Genomic DNA, 22706 nt, shown 5'->3' on the forward strand with positions numbered 1-22706 from the left:
TCTTTGATAGCATGAGATTTCTCTTGTTCTAGTTTTCTGTAATACAATGGCCCATACATAACAGCAGGAAAACTTGAGACCAGTAGTCCTATGACACTTGCAACCTCTCGTAGAATGTATTTTGTCCCCTCCTGCAGTGCTGTGCATGCATTCTTAATTTTTTGTTGTTTCCCCATGGTCAGTCTGACAGTCATTGTGATGGAATTTAGCATAACTCCCAGAAAATTAACATCTTGGGATGGTATCAGACATGATTTTTCAGGGTGAGGACAAAATTCCAGGTCAACAAACAGTTTTAATGTTTCAAGCACAGTAGTTAGACATTCGGTATAAGTATCACCCTGAATATAATTGTCACCAATATAAGCTGCCAAGATGTGGCCTTGTAACCTAAGACAAGAGTGTACTGGCTTTATGAGCTTTGTGAATTTCCTAGGGCAGAAACATAACCCATTAGGGAAGCAAGTGAACTTGTAGAAGTTTCCTTTCCAGTGAAACTTGAGATATTTTTGATGTTTCTCTGACACAGGCACAGAATAATAGGCATCTTTGAGGTCGATGGTGTCCATGAAACAATTTGAACGTATTAGTCTAATTACTGAACCAAGAGTATCCATTTTGAAATGGTGATAAACAATGCTCTTGTTTAGTGCTTTAAGGTTTAAAATCATACGGTGTGATCCATCTTTCTTTTCCCTCAGAAAAATGGGGGAAATAAAATCATCAGTTTTCCGGTCAGTTCTGACAATCACACCTTTGTTTAAAAGCTTTTCGATCTCAGTGTAAATTATTTCAGACTCAGTATCTGAGAACTCTCGAATGGCCGGTGGCCCGTATTGGACTGGCAGGTACCTAAAGTCAATAGTTGTGCCGGTTATCATACAGCACTGATCATATCTAGAATTTCTCTATCAGATGTAAGAGTTCTCCATTTAGTAAGGAAACTGGCAAGGTTACCTGCTTTAATGCATTTAAAATTTTGCTCTAAGCCAGTGATAATAACTGGTAATAGGGTTTCAAATTTACTTACATCGTGAATAACTGTTTGTAATGTTGTAGTTAGGCTCACTTGGTGTCCTCCCTCTTCTGGTTTAAGAACGCACCTTAATAATCTAAGATTACGGACTAGTATTTGGTGGAATCGAGTGAAAAATCGAATGAGTGAGTTAATAGATGATATTTGTATTCTCAGTGTTGGACTGGAACTGTAGCTTGCAGTGGAGGCTAATGCCGTGGAATATATTAAAAAGTATTAGCATTTAAAAAGATTCCCCCGCATTTAATAGCCTCCACTGCAAGCTAGTTCCAGTCCAATACCGAGAATACGAATATCGTCCATTACCTGGCATGCCTACGTCATCCACAACCCCAAAAATGGATGATAACGTGGCACTTTACATAAGCGTGAGGATGTCTTTTCCCCACAACATTCCTTCCAAGTATATTACTTTGCGAGGAAGTTTCAGGTGCCTACATGCATTCGACCGGTGTTTCTGCGTAGTATGGTCATTTTGAAAACGTGATATCGGAATAATCATATGCATTTATATTTTCTTTATTTTTAATTCTGCCTGAGTGCGTTTGATCTCGTGATTTTGACGACAAGTTTACACCCTTCGTAATCTATTTTAGGTGTGACGCAGTTGAAATCAAGGTATTTCTAACTTTAGAAGGAAGCAGCCTCGGAACTGAAATCGTGCATTCTGTACTTGTGGTTCATTGGCTCAAGTACAGTATCGTTATTCTTAGTTCCTCATACAGGTAAGCGAGACTGCATGGCATCAATTCACCGGAGGCGGATCATTCTGCCATGAACCACTGACGACATTAATTCTACCACCTAATTTTACCTTCATTTCTACGTTTCAGGAGAACATTTGGTTACTACAAGGCTGTGGATAGCAACAGCTCCCTCTAATGATGCAAAGCTGAGGGGAAAGTGGGTGCTTATAACAAGGCCAGGTCAGTCATATAAGGTATTTCTTTCTTTGTTGTAAAGAACGTAAAACGTAAGTGCATGATTGCCACTTTTCGTTGGTGAGCCACTCATACACAAACATGATGCCAAATATGATCTTTTTGATAGTGGGTTAACGAGATTTTAAACGAAATCAGACAGGAACCATCATCAACCATCAGTGCTAACGAAGCAACGGAGCGAGGATACAGATATAGTAAAGGCCTATTCGGTAACTGGTCTAGCTTGGTTAGCGGAATGAAATTTATTAAAATTTCTGCTCATGTGAGAAATTTTTGAGGAGCGAGGATGGCACAGTCGGTTAGTAAAATGAGCGCACCTTCGAGCTCAGGTTTGTCAGTTGATTACTGTTACGAGTTATCGACGTTAAATATGGTTGCTTCACTTTACTTTTTAGCCCGGTTACCGAGATGAAAAGAGTGACGCGACCATTCAAGTGTGAAATCTAACGAACGAACCGGGACAAAACTTTTTTTTAAAAATTGGTTTATAACTAAGAAACCCCTAAATTGTTTTCTTTTTACTCCAACTATCAAAATTATTGCCTTTAACTTAAAAATACAAGAAAAGAAAAGTAAAAAGTCAAATACTTTCCGTCCTATCAAGGAAATACAATGCATTATTCATCGCGGTGACCGGGCTGAAGTGTTATAGCTAATTATATTTTCAAAGTGAGGCCGAAAGCGGAACTTTGAAAGTCAGAGACCCCCAAGCATTTCTCTCCATCGATCGAACACGAATACTGTATCTTTAGTCATTGTTAATTAATTGTGGTAAACAAAAACTACGTACGTCGCACCCTTCGGACAAATATGATTGTTGGAAAGAGATTTACGCTATCATATCGTCTCCCTCTACTAACTATGACGCGATCTTGGAAATACATACAACTTATCAAGGAATATGTATAACCTACTGAGAAAAGATAAAACATCACGAGGAAATGTATACGACTTCTTGTGTTAATATACCAACTTCCCTTAAAAATATATGGCTTCTTGCGTGAATATACAGCTTTCCCGGAAAAACATACAACCTACTGCACAAATACACAACTTCCACGAAAACACAAGTAATACTTTAGCCCATTATTTTTTTCACGGTCAGCTGATTCGCACTTAAACCCAGAAAAGTTCCCGTTCCGTTGTGTTGCTCTATGGCAGAACATATATTGAACAGACTGCTACAAGATGTAAACTCGCTTAATTAAAGAAGCCAACAATGAGGCCAATAATGTCGAAATAATGCTCCAGAGATATGTAATCGAGACAGAAAGGAAAACACGACTTTAGATGCTGCCCTAAGGCAACTATATTTAAGCATCCGAGCATTCCGACATTCCGAGGGCAATCTACTTCAAGCCTATGGAAAGCCAAATGGTGCAAAATTCAGGTACCCAAATTGGCGTCATATTCAACAAGTTCCTATCAAGGTCAATAGAAATTTCAATCAAGCTCAACAAAATCAAGTTATGCTCAACGGATTTTCTTATGGCTAGAAATCTCGGCCATCAGTGGGAGATGCTAATCTGTCAATCGTGAAAGCTGCATTTTGTACTCTCATTGGTGGAGAGAAATCATGCGATTCACTCATTTCGCACCGCACGGTAGATAATTAACAATTATTCCATTAGCGCGCGTTGGATATGAGTTGGCTATAACCAGTCTCATATCCAACAAGCGCGAATGGAATAATTGTTTTATTAAATTCCTTAAACTCCAAAAATTTGGAAGTACGAAATACGAGCGAAAAAAGCGAGAAAATCCGAGCGAAATCGAAAAAACTTGATGAAGATGCGATAATGTGTAATACCTTGATGTCAGACAGACGTAGGCTCATCACAAAAACATTTCTTGACTTTTCGCGTACTTCTAAACGTCGGAATTGATCCAAACTTTCCACCCAAAAAAAAAGCTCTTTTTTTCTTTTTTGGCTTTATTCCGAGAGAAATTTCGCTTTCCGAGGTCAAACTAAGATATATAAGATGATAGCCGAGATTGAGTGAAAAGTATTATCGCGAAAAGAGCACGCGAACAGTATTATCCGAGGTTGAGAATTTAATAATAAACGTTTTACGTACAAAAAGAGAAAATAAAATAGGGCACGAAAGCAGGGAAGTTGCTGTTCGGAAAGGCGAAAAACACCCAAAATGTTATTAAAATTATCAAAATAATGGCCTGGAAACTAGAAGCCAGGTCTTCCAAGGTAAACATGAAAACAGCATGGCTGATCGAAAGAACGAGGTGGAGAAATATGACTTCGGTGGACGATTTCGTGCAGAATTTTGCAGCAATATCATGTTTCATTGGCAAGAAAACATGGAAATTTGCTTCGAAACAAGTCCTAAAACCGCACCCGCTTTTAAGTCCCGGAAAATGTTATTTTCAGGATCTGAAATTGTGGCTTCTATATATTAAAAATCACAGTGAACAAAGTTTCGGCAGCCACATGTTTAGCGAGAAAGGGTGAAGCTATTTTCGTTCCGCCACCGTACTGTTGCTTTTACAGTTACTGTATTATCTCCATAAATATGCTTGAAAACCTCAACGACGACAGATTCGAAACCCACGATTTGATATGGATATTACAGATTTCGTTTTGTATTTTGCATTGAAATTAAGAAGGTAAGCGGGATTTTGAATCTGTTTTCATAGTAAAGTGTCTGCAGTTTGAAGTGTTGTGACATGTTTTTGGTCTCAACTGAGCGTGCGTGTCCGAGATTTCTGGCCATGCTCAGGGTCAATACAATTTTACAGCGGTTACCAGTCACACGCGACTGTTTTTCATGTTTCGACATTAAATTTCGGTGGACGTGAATCAAATGTTTCCATGACGAATTTGACTGCCGCAAAATGAACAGGACTATTGTTATGGAAACATTTGATTGACGTCCACCCAAATTTAATTTCGAAAGATGAAAAGCAGGCCGTTTGAGGGGCGTGTATGACTGGAACCGCTGTGAGGAAGCTCAACAAAATCAAGTCATCACATTCAACAAATTTCCTTTCGAGGCCAAGAGATGTTTGAGTCAAGCTCAAGAATGACTTAAGTTACTTTCAGCGAAAAAATTATTTCACTTTCAGGCTTCTTCCCACATCGATGCCACGTTTCAGCAACTTGGACCCTCAAGATCGTTAAGCCGCGATTGCCATGACGCTCAAGGTAACCAAACTCTTGCATCAAACAACCGAACTACGTTGTCAACAACTACCCCAGATACCGTCAACAAAGTGACTCATTAATCCACAATGCCAGTTGTTTTAATAACTACCTGGTATATAATACCTAATTCAAGGGAACATTCTCGTTGATTTTAAGGTTTGGCCTGCTCGGCCGACCAATGGACAACTTAGTTCGGTTGTTTGATGGTTACCTTGAGTGTGACGACAATCGCGACGTGATTTTGAAGGTTGACTGAAGTTATTGGAACGTGTCATTGAATTTGGGGTCGAAATGGAACGATTCTTTAGTTGAAAGTAACTCAAGATTATTCTTGAGCTTGACTCAAACAACTCTTGGCCTTGAAACAAACTTTGTTCAATGTGAAGCCAATTTTTGAAATTGTGCACAATTTGGCTTTCCGTACTCTGCATGCTGCTTTGCGCTTTGCCATCCATGAGTCAAGCCGCGGCAAATGTGTTCAATTCCAGCGTAAATTACGGAAAGGGAAAAAAGCAAGGAAATAAGGGAGGCAAATTGGCTACTAGCGTTCCCAAACCTGTCTTTAAAGGCGTAATTCTATTGCAATCTTCAAGAGTTGACAAAGTTCCACGTGGACAATTTACAGAGGGCTATGACAAACTCAATACATTTTTCCTTCTCTTTAGATATAGAGTTTTCCGAGTTAATGCATGCTTACTACTTTTCAGAATCAGCTGTGTTAATGCATCGAGGGGCAACACATCTTTCAGACAATTCTTCGCATCAACTAATACGACTTCTGTGAAACCCTTCTCAAATCTTCAAGTCCTCGTAAAATCATGTGTTCTTTAACCTACTGTACGTCGCGCGATAGATCATTTTTATGAATTTCGCGCAGTATAAGTGATTAAATCATTCATTCATTCATGTACGTCGTAAGTTATCATAAGTGAGTGAGTGGTTTGCCAAAATGGTGGACAATTTGAGCGCTTTAAAAAATCATGGAAAATTTGCGTCTTATTCAAACTGAAAAACTCCTTCACAAAACTTTACATTATTGATCTGAGTTTTCATTTGGATTCCTTCTCTTGGTACACAATTCTTGTCAATGACCTCCTTCACTCTTAAAGCGGCAGGGCTAAAGTACAGGTCACTTTTCACGGGTCATTGTTTTACCTATACTAAAGCAACCCAAACCTTGAAATTGGCTAACCTTAGGCCATGCATTTAGTATTAGTAAAAGTTTGGTAACGAGTGACCTAACAGGACCGGCCAGCTCATATGATTCAGAGGACCATACGCTTTTCTCGTTTCTTCTCTTCTCCACCTATTGACCGAGTTTCACCAAATGTCTACCGAACATTACGGAGAGCTGTGAATTTGATGAGTTTCGCTTGAAATCCCCCCCCCCCACCATTCCTATGCCTTTCCGAGGGTTGAGACAAATTTATTTCACATTAATTCACTCAACTATACAGCAACAAGTGTTTCGTGTATTGGTTCGTGAAAAAAGTTAATTTGAGGGGCATAAAACCTTGTTAAGTGACATTTTGAAAAGAAATCCGCCACCGTGAATGACCTCACAGGCACCGGGCAGTGTGTTAATTATCCATAACCTTTAGTTTCTAGCACTTGAACTTGCAAATTACATAGCAGGCTATTTTTGAAATATTTCCAAAATATTGAAAAACAACACTTAAAAAAGGGAGCGTTTCCATCCACCCCCTTGTAACACTGTAGGGGTATGAGTTTGCTTGTAAGTCTAAGGATGAATATCTGACATAACATGGATCCAGTTCTTGTCGCTCTCAATAAGTTTCTATCTGAGAGGCAATTCATGAAACAGAGTTTACTATACAATTGATTCAATTAAAGAGAAATTAAATTGATTCGAACAGGAATCTCCTTTTCTTTTCATCATAATTTTAGTCGAGATCCTGCATTCCCTCCACTTGTTATGTGCAAACGTCCATCACCCAAGAGTAAGATTTACCCAAATTGGCCTGTCCCCATCAGCTTCAGAAAATTGTCCTTTTTTAAAAACCAAGTTTAACGGGAAAATAAACAATAGACTAAATCGGCTGACTCAATGTTGTACCCAATTAAAACCCTTTGGGAATAAAACGTTTTTCTCCAGGTATTTCCATATCACTTCAATGTGAATGCTGCATTATAATGCAAATACAATACACAAATAATCCTAACTTCAGGAGATTTGAATTAGGTGCAACATTGAGTTAGCCGATGCTGTCTATTATTTTTTTTTAGATACTTTCCTGACGCTGATAGGGACAAACCTGAAACCAGATTCTTACTCTTGGGTAATGTATTCTTGGTATGTGCTAAACTAGTCTGGATTTCACCTGCTTCCTCTGCTCGATAAGATAGCCTTTAGTTTCAGATTTTAATTCCAACAAACGACACTCATTTTGCATATTTAGGTACTCGACAATGCAAGAAATGGCGTTTGGTCCAAGGGCCTTTCACCCAACCAATGAGGGGACTAACTATGCACGTCTGTGTCGCCTTCTTGTGGATGTGGGAACCCAGGTCCTCAGGGACACCTTTGACAGAATACATTCTCCAGCCACTCTGGACGTGACTTTGACAACTCCTCCTACCCTCATCATATTGCAATCGCTGCGAAAAAAAGGAGTTTTAAATCCTTCACAGTGGGAGAAGCTCTACCCACCTGCAACCACCTCTCCATCTGTGTCATCAACCAATTTTGACATTACACTTCTGACTTTGCTGCAGAGGCATATATGTCACTTACGTCCTCCTGCGAGTACTGGAAACTGGGACGCGCTTCCCTTAGGTTTTGATAACAGCACTGAAGCCAACATAGCAAGAATCAAGTATTACCGAAACAATGTGTGTGCACACGCCAGCCAGGCAGCTATTGACGATCCAGCATTCAATGCGCTATGGGATAATATCAGCAATGCGCTTCTGGCACTTGGATCTAGCAAAGGTTATGCAACTGTCGTTACCCGGCTGAAAACTGAATGTATGGATGCTGATGTTGAAGAGCACTACCGAAAGGTGCTGAGGAAGAGGAAGAAAGAAAATGATAGCCTCAAGGACAAGCTTGAAGAACTGCAAGGTAGGCTGAATCTCAAACTTATAGCAGAAAGATGTAAATTGTACGGTCTTCAAGATTTCTAAATAAACACATAAGGAAATAAAGAAGAGACGGAGAAGGAGAATTGGGGATATGGCCGGGATCAGTTGCGAATTTCATAAAAATTATGTGTAGAAACAGCAGCCAGTTTCCCTTAACCCTTTATAAGGCCCGAGGGGTTCACATTGACGAGTAAAATCGTCTGGCGTTAGACAGAGTAAAATCTGTAACTGGCCGCTAGGATAAAAGGGTTAACGTCTGCAATCACGAGACGTCTCAGACGTATCTCATAAATTTGTGCAATAAGGAAGACGCAACAGATGGTTTTCAATCACGTGAAGAGACGGCCATGTTGGTGTACAAAACAATAGCAAACTATGGCTCATGTTTTGCATTATAAAAGAGTCAAATTCCCAAAAGACTTTTTTCTCTATTGTTCTGTGCACCAACATGGCTGCTGTGACGTCAGACAGAAAAATCAATCCTCTCAAGCACACATTTTCCACAAATTGCAAATCCTTAAATTTGGAAATATTTTTGGAAATATTAAGCCCTGGTAGCTTTGCACACGGTTCGTACAACTTCAGACAAACTTTTCAAGGAGAAATATTTTTATAAGGACAAAGTTTTTTTTTAAGATATGAAAACTCTAAACTATATGAAGTTTGAAGGAACCAAGGACGGACAACCCTTGCATCGATGACATTTTCATTGGGAGGAAAACATTTTATGCCCTGAGCTGGATTTGAACCCAGGGCATAAAACGTTTTTCTCCCAATCAAAAAAATGTCATCTAGGGGTTGTCCGTCCTTGGTCCCTTCAAACTTCATTAATTAACCACATTTCGCCGAGGCTTGGACTGTGAACCATTTGTGATCCTCCTGGGGGCAGAGGCAGAGATGTCTGTTGGCTCGAGAGACCCTCTTAACTTGTATATATATATATATATATATATATATATAGTTAAGTGTACGTAAGGAAAAGCGACGAAGAGACAAACTCTTGACTGTTCTGGACGAAGTTTAATACGACGTTTTGGCCGTTCGGCCTTCTTCAGGTTAAAAATTAAAAACTAAAAAAACTATTTACAATCAATTTTTTTTAGTTTTTTATTTTTAACCTGAAGAAGGCCGAACGGCCAAAACGTCGTATTAAACTTCGTCCAGAACAGTCAAGAGTTTGTCTCTTCGTCGCTTTTCCTTACGTACACTTAACTACAAATTCGCGTCGATCCTCTGTGGTTCCTCTTACTGGGAGTTCATCGTTAGGTCAACCAACCGTACACTGTTTTATATATAATCTTTTACAAGCATCCAATAGGTGTAGATGTTCTCTCCTACATGCGCGCGCTAACTGCATAAACATGTAGTTAGCGCGCGCATGTAGGAGAGTTAACGGTTATGTGTCAACTGTTGTCTGGCATGTTGTGGGATCATTTTGGCTATGTATTAACATGGTCAATTCGGTAAAGCGGCTAACCTAAAGGCTTCCTTTTTGGATGCCGAAATCTGGACATTGATTTAACTTTTTTTCGAAAGAAATACTGTTTATACTTTTTTTTTCTTTCTTTTTTTTTAATTATTCCACACTTACAAACCAGCTTCTGGAGTGCTGCAGATGTTTGTCTTCGCACCTATATTTGCTCGTGCATGGGTGTTGTCCAATGGCTGAAGTACTAAAAAGTCCATAATTGGCACGACCAGAGGCACTATAATGATATTTTTGTGATAGGTGACGGTGTCTATTCTATTATGATCATTCAGAAATGCTGAACCAATTTATGTTAGAGGAAAGAAGTGACAGGAGCAAGCTCGGGAAAATCGAAGGTATGTAGTTGAAAATCTGAAGAGAGATTTCAAACTTTGAAATACCTTCAGCCTTTCATGACCGACCTGTAAATACAAATCGTCTCTCTGAAAAATACAATAATATTCAACATGAAAGTTGGTTACACCTCGATTAAAATTATAGCTTTGCAAATTAGTATTGTCCTCTCGAATTGCAAGCGTCAGTGGCCTGAGATGAAAATAAACAAGCCGGTACATGCCGTCTATTCAAAAAATCTCACAATACCTCACTAGTATCATTCGTATCAGTCTCCCCAAAGATTGTGGATTTAGTTATAGTTATTCAACTGCGTGAGAACTGCACAGATTGCCATTCCCTGGGTTTGAGACACAAGGGTTTTTTTGCTCTGGCACGTGACGTCCTTGCACGAAACAAAGTTAAGTTTTTGACAAGCAATTCAATTCTTTATTCATTCTGTGCTTTTCTGCCCTTAGGAAGGGTCATTCCCGTAGATTTCATACTATGTATGTATCAATGTATGTATCTATGTATTCGCAGCTGGTGACGATGACTATGGGGATAGTGGCAACTGTGGCTATGGCGACTATTACTATGGGGATAGTGGCGACTGTGGCTCTGGTGACTATTACTATGGTGGCGACTGTGGCTATGGCGACTATTACTATGGGGATAGTGGCAACTGGGGCTATGGCGACTATTACTATGGGGATAGTGGCAACTGTGGCTATGGCGACTATTACTATGGGGATAGTGGCAACTGTGGCTATGGCGACTATTACTATGGGGATAGTGGCAACTGTGGCTATGGTGACTATTACTATGGGGATAGTGGAGATTGTGGCTCTGGTGACGATGACTATGGCGATAGTGGTGACTGTGGCTCTGGTGACGATGACTACGGCGATAATAGAGACTGTGGCTATGTTGACGATGACTATAGCGATAGTGACTGTGGCTATGCTGACCGTGACTACGGCTATACATAATGGTGACTGTGGTTACGGTGACAATGTCTATAGCGATAGTGGCGCCAGTTGCTATGGTGGCTATGGTGACCATAATCACTCACACCACGTCGTCTTGTTTACCAGCCTCCGTGCTCTCCTTGGTCTCTACTCTTTGAGGAACTCTCCTTATTCCTGATTTCAGTTTTCACATGAATCTGATTAAGAATACTGAAGCCGCGGAGTTTTCAGAGCCGTTTGAAATGTTTGGTCTTTCGCAAACTTTATCAGTGCCAACTCATATCTCAGGGTGCACTTTGGATCTCATAAATATCGGATCCTCTGATGATTTAATTTTGAGCTCGCCGATAACCACTTTAGCAATTTCGGATCATTTTATTGTTGAACTCAGTAAATGGAAATTAGTTTTTAATTTTTATTGTATTTTATTCTTTAGGTTTGGTAGGTAGGTAACATTGATTATTTTTAGTGTTAGTACCCTCGCTTTATATCCTGTATTAGTATAATTTTCAGCGGTGAATACAAGAATTTCGTGTTATATTCACAGCGCTACCCGGTGAATATACTATTTCGGAGGCGCGGCTGGTAAGCCAATCAAGCACTTTTCGTGCCTTTTTATCTTCTTTTAGCCCGTTGTTTTGCACTTTCTTGATATTTGTAGTAATTTCAAGAGGAAGACTTTTTTATTTTAACTCCACTTTTTTCATTTAACGGTCCGCCATTACTTGGTGAGAAAACGATCTGCAGCTGGGTCGAGGAGAAAGTGACGTCATTTACTCACTAGCTTAAAAATGCAGCGTGTGAATACGGCTTGATTAGTATGCAGAACACGTTTGACAATCTAAAAGCCAAAACTTCTCGTGGTGCATACTAATTAAGCCGCATTCACACACTGCGTTTTTAAGCTAGTGAGTAAATGACGTCACTTTCTCCTCGACCCACATCACTGAAAGCCTATTAGTCGAAACCGCACCAAGTAATGGCGGACCGTTAAATACAAAAAATGGAGTTAAAATGAATAGTCTTCCTCTTGAAATTACTACAAAAAATTCCGCCTATCACGCAATCAACGCAAATACTTTCGAAGTGTGAAGAATGACGATAGCTGATTTTTCCAGCGTAGAAGCACTTAATTGAAAAGCTAGGATAGGTGTGAGGGCGTTGGCCCAAATTATTTATACTAGGGCAAACCGTTGGTTTGGTGGTTGTTGACGTGTAGGAAACTCACAAGCAAAGGTTGGAGAACGAAGGCCTGAGGGGAAAAGGAAAAGAGATGATTGTAACACAGCTAAGAGACATAAGCAGGATCCGACCGGAAAAATCCAAGACAAAACTCAGCGGCGGGAAGAAAGGAAAGTAACGAAGAGATAAGGGAGCTAAGTTTAAGCAACGGGAAAAGAAACAGGTCAAATTGAGAAACGCGAACGCTAAGAGCCAGAGAAGGCACCGAGGTGTGGAGAAGTTGACGTGAGAACTGATCATGAACTGCTGGTTTGTTGGAGAACTGAACTGTTAGCGAACTTTACTTAAATGTTTTGTGCGTAGTGTAAAAAAACAATTTTTGTCACTGCTGTTAAGCATAATTTTAGAAGCTGAATTAGTTCAAGGCCATTACGTTTATCCCAGTACTGAGTTTAGAATTAGTATTTTCTTAATGTATTTTAACCTCAGGTTGTAGCTTAAATAAATTAATCAGCTATTAGTGATTTAGGTACACGTGTTGTGTTGCGCGTTCTTGGGAAGCGGTTTGTGTGTGGTTGTATTATTTATTTTTCATTTGCGTTTTCCTTTTGCCTCGCGTCGCCGCCCCAAGGGAAGATGCATGTCACAATAATATAAAATAGATAGGTTTCATGTTGCTGTGCTTCTTTTCAGTAATAGGTCACAGGAGACGTCAAATTGTGGTTAGAACGTCAGTGATACAGTCGGCTATCGCCTCATGTGCCACCTTTTTGTTCTTACTACATTTTGACGTCGTCTGTGATCTATTACTGGCCAGAGGCACGGCAACATGGAATCTAGTTATTAAAGTACTACTATGTCCAAAAAAAATCAATTATTCTTTTTCTTTGGATTTCAAAACTGTGTTAAGTTTAACTAAACACTGAGTAACCAAAGCTTTAAGCCTTGCTTTCCAAAAGACACCTGCTCCTTTTTAACTGGATTGAAGTTAATGGTCCGCCAGTACTTGAAAATCTTGAGAGAGCTGGATCGAGCGACCTCGTTTCCACGATCTCTCTCTTCTCTGCCTTCCTTGTCTTTGAGGAAAGAGACCCTGTTTGCGGCTTGTCACGTGGCTCCTAAAATCTGGGAGTTTTTCCAAATGTGTGTCAGGGAAAAGGTGGCAGTGTAGGCCTTGTCATCATTCGGCACATATTTGATTTTGTGGGCAGCCAACCATCGAAACGTTTCATGACAAGGTGTTTCATGTACTACACATGGAATTTGACGTAAAAGGCAAAAAATTGTTGTGTAATCGATCGGACGGAACAGAAAAAAAATGGGCTAGGTTCGAATATCACTTATGCAAACTTACGAATATCAAACTTACTTGAACAAGACGCCAATAAGTGCGTATTCGTGGGATGCATAAACAGTAAACACCAGTTGTCCAGTTATAGCTAACAACTTCGGGTAAAATTCAGAAAATGACGAGATTTTACCAGAAAGATGAATCTCTCAAGAAAGAAACAACAGTTTTCAATTTACAAAACATGTTTCGACATTCTCATGTCATCTTCAGTTGCAAATGAGCTTTTAACGGTTGTACATTTGAATAGACCTTTTCCGAGTTCATATCCGTGCCTCCTCTTCAAGGCGAGTCTAAGTGCGAAGTTTTTGTTATGAAAATTAGTTTTTATTCATGTGTAAAGTAGAACTAATTACCATCACAAAAACTTCGCACTTAGACTCGCTTTGAAGAGAAGGCAGACATGAACTCGGAAAAAGCCTATTTATATTAAGGTACGTTAAAAAATAACGAGTCAAAACTTGCGTACAATTTTGAATATGAAATACGAAATGCACGGAAAACAAAAATAGCGCGTATAACAATAAAGGACAAAAGGAAAAACGTAATTAAAAAGAAAGAGACAAGTCTAGATGCTTCAACTGGTGATTATGAATGGGATTTTCCCACTTAATGTGCAATGCCTCTTTGATCTTAATTTGGAATTTTGAGGCGGCAGAATCTAAGATCGTGAAACATTCTGTATTACAAGAGTCGTGACAAGCCCTAGATGACTGCAGGTGTCGAAACATGTTTTGTAATTGAAAACTGTCTCTTTCTCTGCTGTCTTTACGTCCATTTGGAAAGATGAATCTGTAATTTAATCAGCAGGCTTTTGTTGTAAAAACAGAACTAGAGGATATTTATTATTATTAGTATGCTACTAAATTTGCAAATGGTAACAAACAATCAGCACAGCAGGACCATCCGAATTTACTTTTACTAAAGCTTTTCGAGGAATGCCAGGATAAAAATGTGAGATTCTTTGGAATACTGACTGGAGATCGGCCCCTTCGTTTTTTTGTATAAACCAAAGTAGAATAGTATGTCTGTTTGTAATTGATTTCTTTTTTATATTTGGTTGCTCATTGGCTTTTACAGATTGTGCTAGCATAACTTTTGGCATAATTTGAGGAAACTAGCATAATTTTTGCTGATTTTTAAAAAGTAGCACTGCTACTGCACTGATGAGCCTAAGACCACTACTTGCGGATTACCGTGAACGAAGAGAAGAGCCTCCCTAAGAGGCTGGCAGTCTGCCATGAGATGAAGGGAACCGGGAGTTGCTCAGGATGGTTTTGGTCCCAGTACCTCTCATTTGCAAGTTTGCAAAAGGGCGCGCGTCAGCCACACTGCATGATAACGTGCGTTGTAACGTCAGACGAGTTCTTCAATGGGAGAACTACAATCGTGGTCAAAAGTTGGAAGGTTGCGGGCGTCAGTTCACTTCACACCTAATTCGATTTTTCTAACTATTGGCTGAAGTATTTGGGAAATACCATGCTCTTGTGACCCTCCTCCCCCATATTCAATGTTGGAGTTCTTCAGGTAAGAAAAATCACCAGTTTTTCCCCTGGAAAACCCAACATTGAAAAGGGAGAGGGGGGGTTATCTGTAAAATGAAGCTACCTTCCCAACACTTTTGCCCATGATTGTAGCTCTGCAAAGTCTCCGTGACTAAAGCATCTGTTCTTGTTTTTTTTTTAACTTTGTATTTGGTTGCTTAAAAGGCTCTTTTTATGATATTGTTCTCACTTTTTTCTCCTGTAGTAGGGAGAATGGATTTACTTTGTTGTCGATTTCGCAAATACCCTTGACTTGACCTACCACATCCCACAATGATTTGATGCTGGTCTAAGGGCGCGTTTTTTTTGGTAATCTTCGAGAATATGAGGAATACACGCGGAATAGTCGGTATTCGTGTTCTTTTGGGACCTATTCCGTTTTCGGAATGAATGGAATACTATTCCATACATTCTGCTCCCGATACCAGAATAAACGGAATGATTGCTATACGGTTCACTCGGAATAAGCAGAATGTCCGTTTGGGAAAGTTTTGGCGGGAAATGAGTCGCGCCGGCCGGCGGCTTGAAAATTTTAATAATTTGAATGGAATAGCGATCCAAATTGTTTACCTTAGATGCGAATGTCCTTGACTTCTCTTCTGTTTCTTTAGCGGTGCTAGAACAAGAAGAGCTATCAGTTTGTACCCTTTCCTGGCCATAATAAATGACGTTGGCATTAATTGGTTTCCTCGACAAACCCCTGTATCCGAACATGTTTGCTCTGCCGTCCAGGACTACGCAAAGCACTCACAAGTACAAAAAAACTCTAGCAAATGAAGCAAACTGAAAAATCAAGGAAATCACCAAAAACCTAGTATTTTTGGCCATATTTCAGCATTTTGGGTTCCAAACTTTCGCGAACCTTTTTCAGTCGCCATGCAACTGTTGCATGCGCAGATAAAATAGTTCCCTGGTCACCTTCGTTAATAGTATTTCTTAAAGCGTTCTTTTGCGAATGGGGATGCGAAGTCCACGTAACGAAGACTTCAAATCTTATATTCCGTGTATTCTGTATTCCTAATCCGGAATGAGAATAGCCAGGATACTTCCAAAAGAATGCCGCCTAAGGTTCTATTAAATTTAAGCCCGTTTGGATGGGATTACTATGTGTATGGGAGACGAATGCGAAGTCCCCGCAACGAAGACTTCTTCGACTGGACTCTAAAATATGAATAATTGAACTCGATTCACCCCCGCGAACTTCTCGGCTTCTCAGCCCGTGCATGTTTTTGTGATTTAGTGTTCGTGCCCGTTTGAACCGCGAAATGGGGATGTCGCCAAACATAAGGTACAGAAAACAATTTTCCCAGAAGTAGACTTTTAAATCACACCGAGCATTAAAATGCTCCGTGTGATTTAATGTTATTTATTGGACTACACAAACTCATATAATTTTTTTTTCTTTTGCCCATTGTACCTAATCAACTCCATCACAGTTAATTTCAATTTTTCCTAGGTGATGTGAACTGTGAAATTACTACCGCAAATTATGTTTACATGTGTTTCATCACAACGTCTCATCCACAGTGTCCATAAATGAACTAAAAAGGCAAAATCTTGCTTCACGTGGTGAAAACTGAACTCTGAAAGGTGACCGCTGTTTATGAAATCATGTGAAATTTTCAAATACAAAGCAAACCATCACGTAATCTCAGTTGCTTCGACGGTTCAGTAGGAACTTACTCGCTCTCGGGGCTCGATGGCCCGAGTTCTGGGCCCGATGGCTCCGGATGTATCATACGGGATTCTTATCGAGCGGTTAATGTACTATCCCTGGGGTATGCACATCTGTGACTACGAAGAAAAAGCAAAAAAATTGACGTGGGCTGCCTATGACATCACACGTAAAAAGCTCAAAAGCATTCGAATTGAGTGATAACGAAGAGTGCTTAATAATTTGCGGAGGAAAGACTTTAAGGGAAATCGGGTTCTGCTTCGTTTTGGATTTCGGAAGCTGACGAACGTTTTTCAATTTCTCCCTCTTTCATGACAATCTCTTGTTCTAATTTCGATTAACCAAGAGAGGCTTCAGGGGTTGGCTCAACCTCGTAAAAAGGATGGTTGCGTTGAAGTTAGGTGAAACAAGAAAACCGAATAGTAAGCCTCGATGGGTTTTCACATGTCGGCAGGAGATGAATGAAATCAAGTGATTTTATCGCTATGAAAAACTCCGTTTTCTTGGCCAGGAAGGAGGAATTGTTGGAGACTGAAAATTATAGTCGTTGATTACGAGGACTTAACTAACTATCAGTTTCGTTTCCTAAATCTTTAGGGTATTATGAAGAACAAATCAATTAGAGAATGTCCGAAGTGATCTAGGCGTGAATGTAAATTTATAATATTTCGATAACGTGGGATTTTTGCAGTGATTAAAAACACTAGTGATTGAGACTGTATCAAGCGAGATTGTGTTAAATAAACCTAACGATATTAAAACTTGTGACTTGTGGAGAACGCTGCTTATTGGGAGGCGAGTATTCTTCACATAAAATCTCTGTAAAAAGAAAATAGCATTCCTGCTCAGCAAACAGTGTAACAACAACAACAACAACGAAAAAAAAACTTCCGTAGGCAAAAAGTTTGATGAAAATGACGTAATTTTTTCCGAGAATTTAGAAGGCAGCTGGCTTCCCGCGGGGTTCGCTTTGATAGTTGTGATCGGTTATGTACTGTTAAATTTTGCAATGAGGCAGTCGTGATGATAAAATGACCCCATTCTAGCCACCCTGCTTATATTATAACAAAGTGCGAGCCTATCACAGTCGGCTAAGTCGTAAAAAAGAACTCCGCACAGCAGCACATCAATGGAACAGCACTCCCCCTTTTCACCGGCCTGACTTGAATTTCCGGGAAACGGAAATGGAGTTTTTCTGTCTAAAACATTTGAATTGTGAGAGCCTCGTTAGTGTGTCACTAAGTTGTTTTATAGCAGCCGGCATAGTTTTCTCTACGTGGACGGGAACTTTTCCCACTCTTTTCAAAATCAAAGTTTTCAGATTCATCGACAAACTTGATGTCTACGACAGACGCCATTTTCTCAAAGCAGAAAAGCAAAGTGGTCATTAAGTCATACGTCATTACAATTGACCAATCAGGTGTCTTTCCTAAAATAGCCTCGCAGCTTGACTACGAGCTAAAATTAGATTGAAAAGGATTATCATGGGAAGAGGCCCATGTATGGGGGATGTGTTCTCTTACCCTCATAGTCTCTTGCTTTGAGTGAAAGTTTTGTTTTTCACAGTCCGCCATTACACACGCATTCAAAACGGAAAGACTGCACCTCAGAGGGTTGGATCTAGGAAAAACTGACGTTATCACTCAATAGCTTAAAATTTCAGGGTGTAAACGCAGTTTATTATGTATGGAAAACACGAGTTTAAAAATCTGAAAGCCCGAAACTCTCGTGCTGCATATCAATTCCGTCGCGTGCGAACGTATTGCAATCTTATACTAGTGTTTTCTCCTCGATCCAGCTCTCTCAAGATTTTAAAGTTAGTAATGGCGGACCATTAGGGTATTCCTGGAGGCTTTTAATGTTTAATGTTTTCCGAATATTAAACTTGTTAAGCACACCAATTAAACCATAAACTTGAACATATTAAAAAATCCAGGCAATCCGAGAAGGTCACTTTAGCCCCCAAAGGTAAAGGTAAAGTCTCTGCTTACGAGCCAGAAGGCTTATCAGGCCTGCGCTTATCTCCGGTTTCTGTAGCATGAAGCGACTAGGAGTATTTATACTCCCCCCTGGATGGGATGCTAGTCCATCGCAGGGTTACCCCCAGCATTACGCCGGTACCATTTATACAACTGGGTGGAGAGAGGCACCGTGAGAGTAAAGTGTCTTGCCTAATAACACAACACAATGTCCCCGGCCAGGCCCCGAACCCAGACCACTCAATCCGGTGTCGAGCACACTAACTATGAGGCCACCGCGCCTCCCACGCGCTTTGTGTAGGCTACGTGTAATTACTTCGAGTTTTGATTGGTTCACTGGATTGTATCCGTCCTTTTTGATTGACCAAAGTAATTACTTTGGTTTTGGTTTTTTGCCCCCAGGAATACCTTAAATACGAAAATTCCAGTTAACAGGTGTCTTTTTTAAAATTGAGGCTTACACTTGGGTTTGATTTTTTGATCATAGTACCACTTTAACCCAACTGATTTAACGTGATTGGGTATCCTGGCCCATAATTTTGGAGCCAAAAACGTCATGGCTGAGTGTTTTCCATAACTCACTGTATTAAGTCTTGGTAAAATAAAGTGTTCGTTTCTTAGATTAATGTTGCTTTGTTGTCTTTTAAAAGATCGGTAATATATTGTGGGCATAAGTTGTTCTTAACTTTGAACATTAAAATGGCCGTATCCTGGAGTTTTCGGTTGAACGATGTTGGGAGACCAGCGGCAGCCAGCAGTTCCCCGTAATTTTAAACCTTGTCACGGCAGATAGCCCTGAGAGCCTATTCTTGGATCCTCTCTAGCTTACGTGTATCAGAAGATTTAATCAATAAAATCCCTTACAACAGAGCAGGAACTTAAATGTGGTAAAATTGCTGTCCATTATAGCTGAAGTTTAACTTTCTCTGGAATGAGATTTCTTAGGTGCATCCAAGAAAGTATGAAGGTAAGAGAGGTAATCCCTCATATTGGCCCTATTCCCATCGTAATCCCTCTTGAGTTATTTTTAGATCTCCTGCGAGATCCGGTATTCCTACGAGGGTTAACTGATAGCCAATCATATGTCTCCATTTTTACCAATGTTGACAGCTGAGCGAATTCCCACGCAATGATTCGCGCCGTTCGCGAAAATGGGGTGTTTGAAGAAAAGGGACTGTATGCTATCTTCGCTTAGTGTAAAACATCAGGCGGTGGGTTCCTTTCTGTATTATCAGCCACAATTTGTGGAGAAATGTCTCTTGCTCTGAACCCTTTGCTTACAGGCAAATCCTTGCCTTGCCCCTTTACAAATTTCAAATCACTTTATTTAACGAGGGTAACACGGGGCAGTACTTCAACCGAATAACTAGTGGCCCTCAAATTAAAATTATGTAACAAAAATTAAGTGACAAAAATTACCTATCATTAAAAGAAAGAACATATATTACAATTATAAAATATCCTACAATGAATATCTACAAACTATAATTACAATAAGAATACGGCTAAGATGGATCAAGCGAGAGGAAGGTTGTGAAATGCCGGATTAGCATATGACTAGAAAATATAACTAAATTTCACTAGCTAAAATGATCAACGTCATTGTATCTCGTTAAAAAATTACTATAAATAGCCTTTCTAAATGAGGTTACACATGTTCCTCTCTTAAGGTGAATGGGCAGAGAGTTCCAGGCAAACCCCGTGACCCAAGATGAAAGACAGAGAGAGGACTAGAAGTTAGGCAAGACAAAACGCTAAAGGCAAGGCTGGCTTACACGTTAGTCGCCAGCTTCGCTCACGGCCTTATCTTTTTCGTAAGTCCTTGTATATCGGGCTGAAATCCCCCTGTCTTGAGTCCCTCTCTTACTGCGCCTGTCTCATGCGCGCCTCTTCGTTCCAGCGCCTGCATTGCCAGCTTACCAGCGGTAGCTTTGGCGATTTTATAGTTGGCGCCCTTACCAACAAAATTTCCCCAGTGCACCCGCAGGGTACATTCGGTTCTTCCGTCTGGTAGTGTTTTTGCTTTACTAATAACAAAGAAAAAACAACGCAAATTAGTCTATCTACTACAAGTTTCCTCCCCACACAAATAACACATTTGTACTGCAAGACAAACGAGGCGGCTGACTGATCAAGGTTCCCGATCATTATCAATTTGGACGTGTTTTGAGTATGGATGAGTACAGTACAGGTGAACACAATGCTGAGGTTAAACCCTGTGATGGGCTAGCATCATATCCAGCGAATCCTACTTGTTTTTCTTGAGACGAAAAAAAAAAACAACTGTGGTTTATGCGGGTCTTCAAAAATTGGAACGAAAAATAGATAAATATTTAGATAGATAGGTAGATAGATAGATAGATAGATAGATAGATAGATAGATAGATAGATAGATAGATAGATAGATAGATAGATAGATAGATAGATAGATAGATAGATAGATAGAGTTAATTTACCACGCTTGCAGCACAAAAGCTGGATTACAGTGGTGCCTGGGTACAATACATATACAACATAAAAATTACAATACATATAAGTTATTCACACTAATGGCTAACTTAGACATTGGTTCCAAAGTCTCTACGCGTAACTGTAAGTAATAAAGTTCCTTAGATGGTCAGTGTTTGCCCTGGGGCGGGACTGGGGACTCTACCATATTAATGAAAAGCAAAGTTGCGCCGACCATTCAAATGAAACCAAAGTATTGAGCAGTAGTAAGCGTTCCCGTGTGTTCTTTTGCTTTTCTTGCCATGTGAACGCGAGGAAATTGGCAAAGAGCGAAAAAAATTCCTCCGTTTCTGTCGCGAAAAACGCACAAACCCCTAAGGAAAACGCTAGCTACGCAAGCTCAGCAGAACTTTCTTGTGGTACTGTTTATTACGTTGTACATGATCGTTCAAACTTGTGAGTCTGCGGATGAAATCCTGAAGTATGTTTTAAGGCCACTGAGCTGAACTTTCATTTCATCCGGCTAGTGCCTCGATATTTTACAGAATGAAAATTAGTTATTTTTGTCGCGTCGATCGCTGGTGCTCTTGTGAACGAGACTGTTTCCATTAAACTCACACACGCACCTGAAGTTCCGCTTGTTATCTTCTTCGTACACGCGTCTTATAGGGTTGATCGGTATATGCACGGAATAATGATCTGAAACAAATGCAGCAAGTGCAATATTAAACTAGAACGTCTTCGACATTAAAAAATTCTACAATAAACTCTTCCTTCGGCACCAGCTCTGTATGTCCATCATCAGTTGAAGAGATGTCCGTCTGACAGTTCACTTACAGGCGTAAATGTGGAATTCGGCTGGTACCATACACGCACCCTGACGCCTAAGAGAAGTTCGCGCCTTAAACTGGTCTCCGCTTTGGAAAAAGGTTCCTCCAATCTGCACACTAATACAAGATACGATGTTTAGGTGTGAGGATATCATTTGCCCCCTTGGAAACATGGAACAAATGGAATAACTAAATTTACTCTCTTGTTTCTGTGTAGCTGAAGTTCTCACAGTTCTGCAGGAATCGTCGGACACGTTCCGTAACGTACCCAAGACCCTTAGGACAATCTTCAATAAAGGGTTTAAGGTTCTCAAACAGCTTTGCTGTCGATCAGTGTACGACTACCATTAGGTCCTTGTTTCTGGCTGCGAGAGCGAGACCCCAAGCAGTTGGGCTGAGGTGAACGGTGCTCTGTAACCAGACGAATTTATGTTGTGCTTTACGCTAAGCACAAAGGTCCTCAACCACTCAGTGTTCACTTACCGATGTAAGGTTTTACCATGCGGTAGTACACGCCCCAGATCTTGGTCAAATCCATACCGCTGTCCAAAAACACTGCACCAGCAACAGACTCAAACATATCACCCAGGACCTTTGGAGCTTCGATTCCTTCCCCATCTTGTTCAGACACGATAATAAACGGGTCTGCAGTGACCTACAAATCAAAAACTCACGTTGGCAAA

The 22706-nt window shown here is 40.1% G+C and overlaps 2 protein-coding genes across 6 annotated transcripts in view; one reads left to right on the top strand and one right to left on the bottom strand.

Annotated features, from left to right (window-relative positions):
• Positions 1 to 12723, top strand: part of LOC138010346 (uncharacterized) — a 14446-nt gene extending 1723 nt beyond the window's left edge. Inside the window, exons 1-7 of one of the 4 annotated variants that reach the window (XM_068857263.1) lie at positions 1370 to 1466; positions 1633 to 1761; positions 1870 to 1962; positions 7388 to 7454; positions 7561 to 8225; positions 10007 to 10069; positions 10590 to 12723. In XM_068857263.1, the coding sequence (XP_068713364.1) occupies positions 7444 to 7454; positions 7561 to 8225; positions 10007 to 10069; positions 10590 to 11038 (1188 nt within the window). In that variant the 5' untranslated portion in view covers positions 1370 to 1466; positions 1633 to 1761; positions 1870 to 1962; positions 7388 to 7443 and the 3' untranslated portion in view covers positions 11039 to 12723. Of the gene's footprint in view, positions 1 to 1369; positions 1467 to 1560; positions 1762 to 1869; positions 1963 to 7387; positions 7455 to 7560; positions 8226 to 10006; positions 10070 to 10589 lie in introns of those variants that run through there. The other 3 variants (XM_068857265.1, XM_068857267.1, XM_068857266.1) reach the window with 3 other exon arrangements.
• Positions 12724 to 19571: 6848 nt separating this feature from the next.
• Positions 19572 to 22706, bottom strand: part of LOC138010514 (endoribonuclease Dicer-like) — a 28626-nt gene continuing 25491 nt past the window's right edge. Inside the window, exons 10-12 of one of the 2 annotated variants that reach the window (XM_068857494.1) lie at positions 22507 to 22678; positions 21820 to 21892; positions 19572 to 20772 (exon numbers count right to left, since the gene is read on the bottom strand). In XM_068857494.1, the coding sequence (XP_068713595.1) occupies positions 20541 to 20772; positions 21820 to 21892; positions 22507 to 22678 (477 nt within the window). In that variant the 3' untranslated portion in view covers positions 19572 to 20540. The remainder of the gene's footprint in view (positions 20773 to 21819; positions 21893 to 22506; positions 22679 to 22706) is intronic. The other variant, XM_068857495.1, reaches the window with a different exon arrangement.

Source organism: Montipora foliosa, chromosome 7 (genome assembly GCF_036669935.1).
Source record: "Montipora foliosa isolate CH-2021 chromosome 7, ASM3666993v2, whole genome shotgun sequence".
Lineage (NCBI taxonomy): Eukaryota > Metazoa > Cnidaria > Anthozoa > Scleractinia > Acroporidae > Montipora > Montipora foliosa.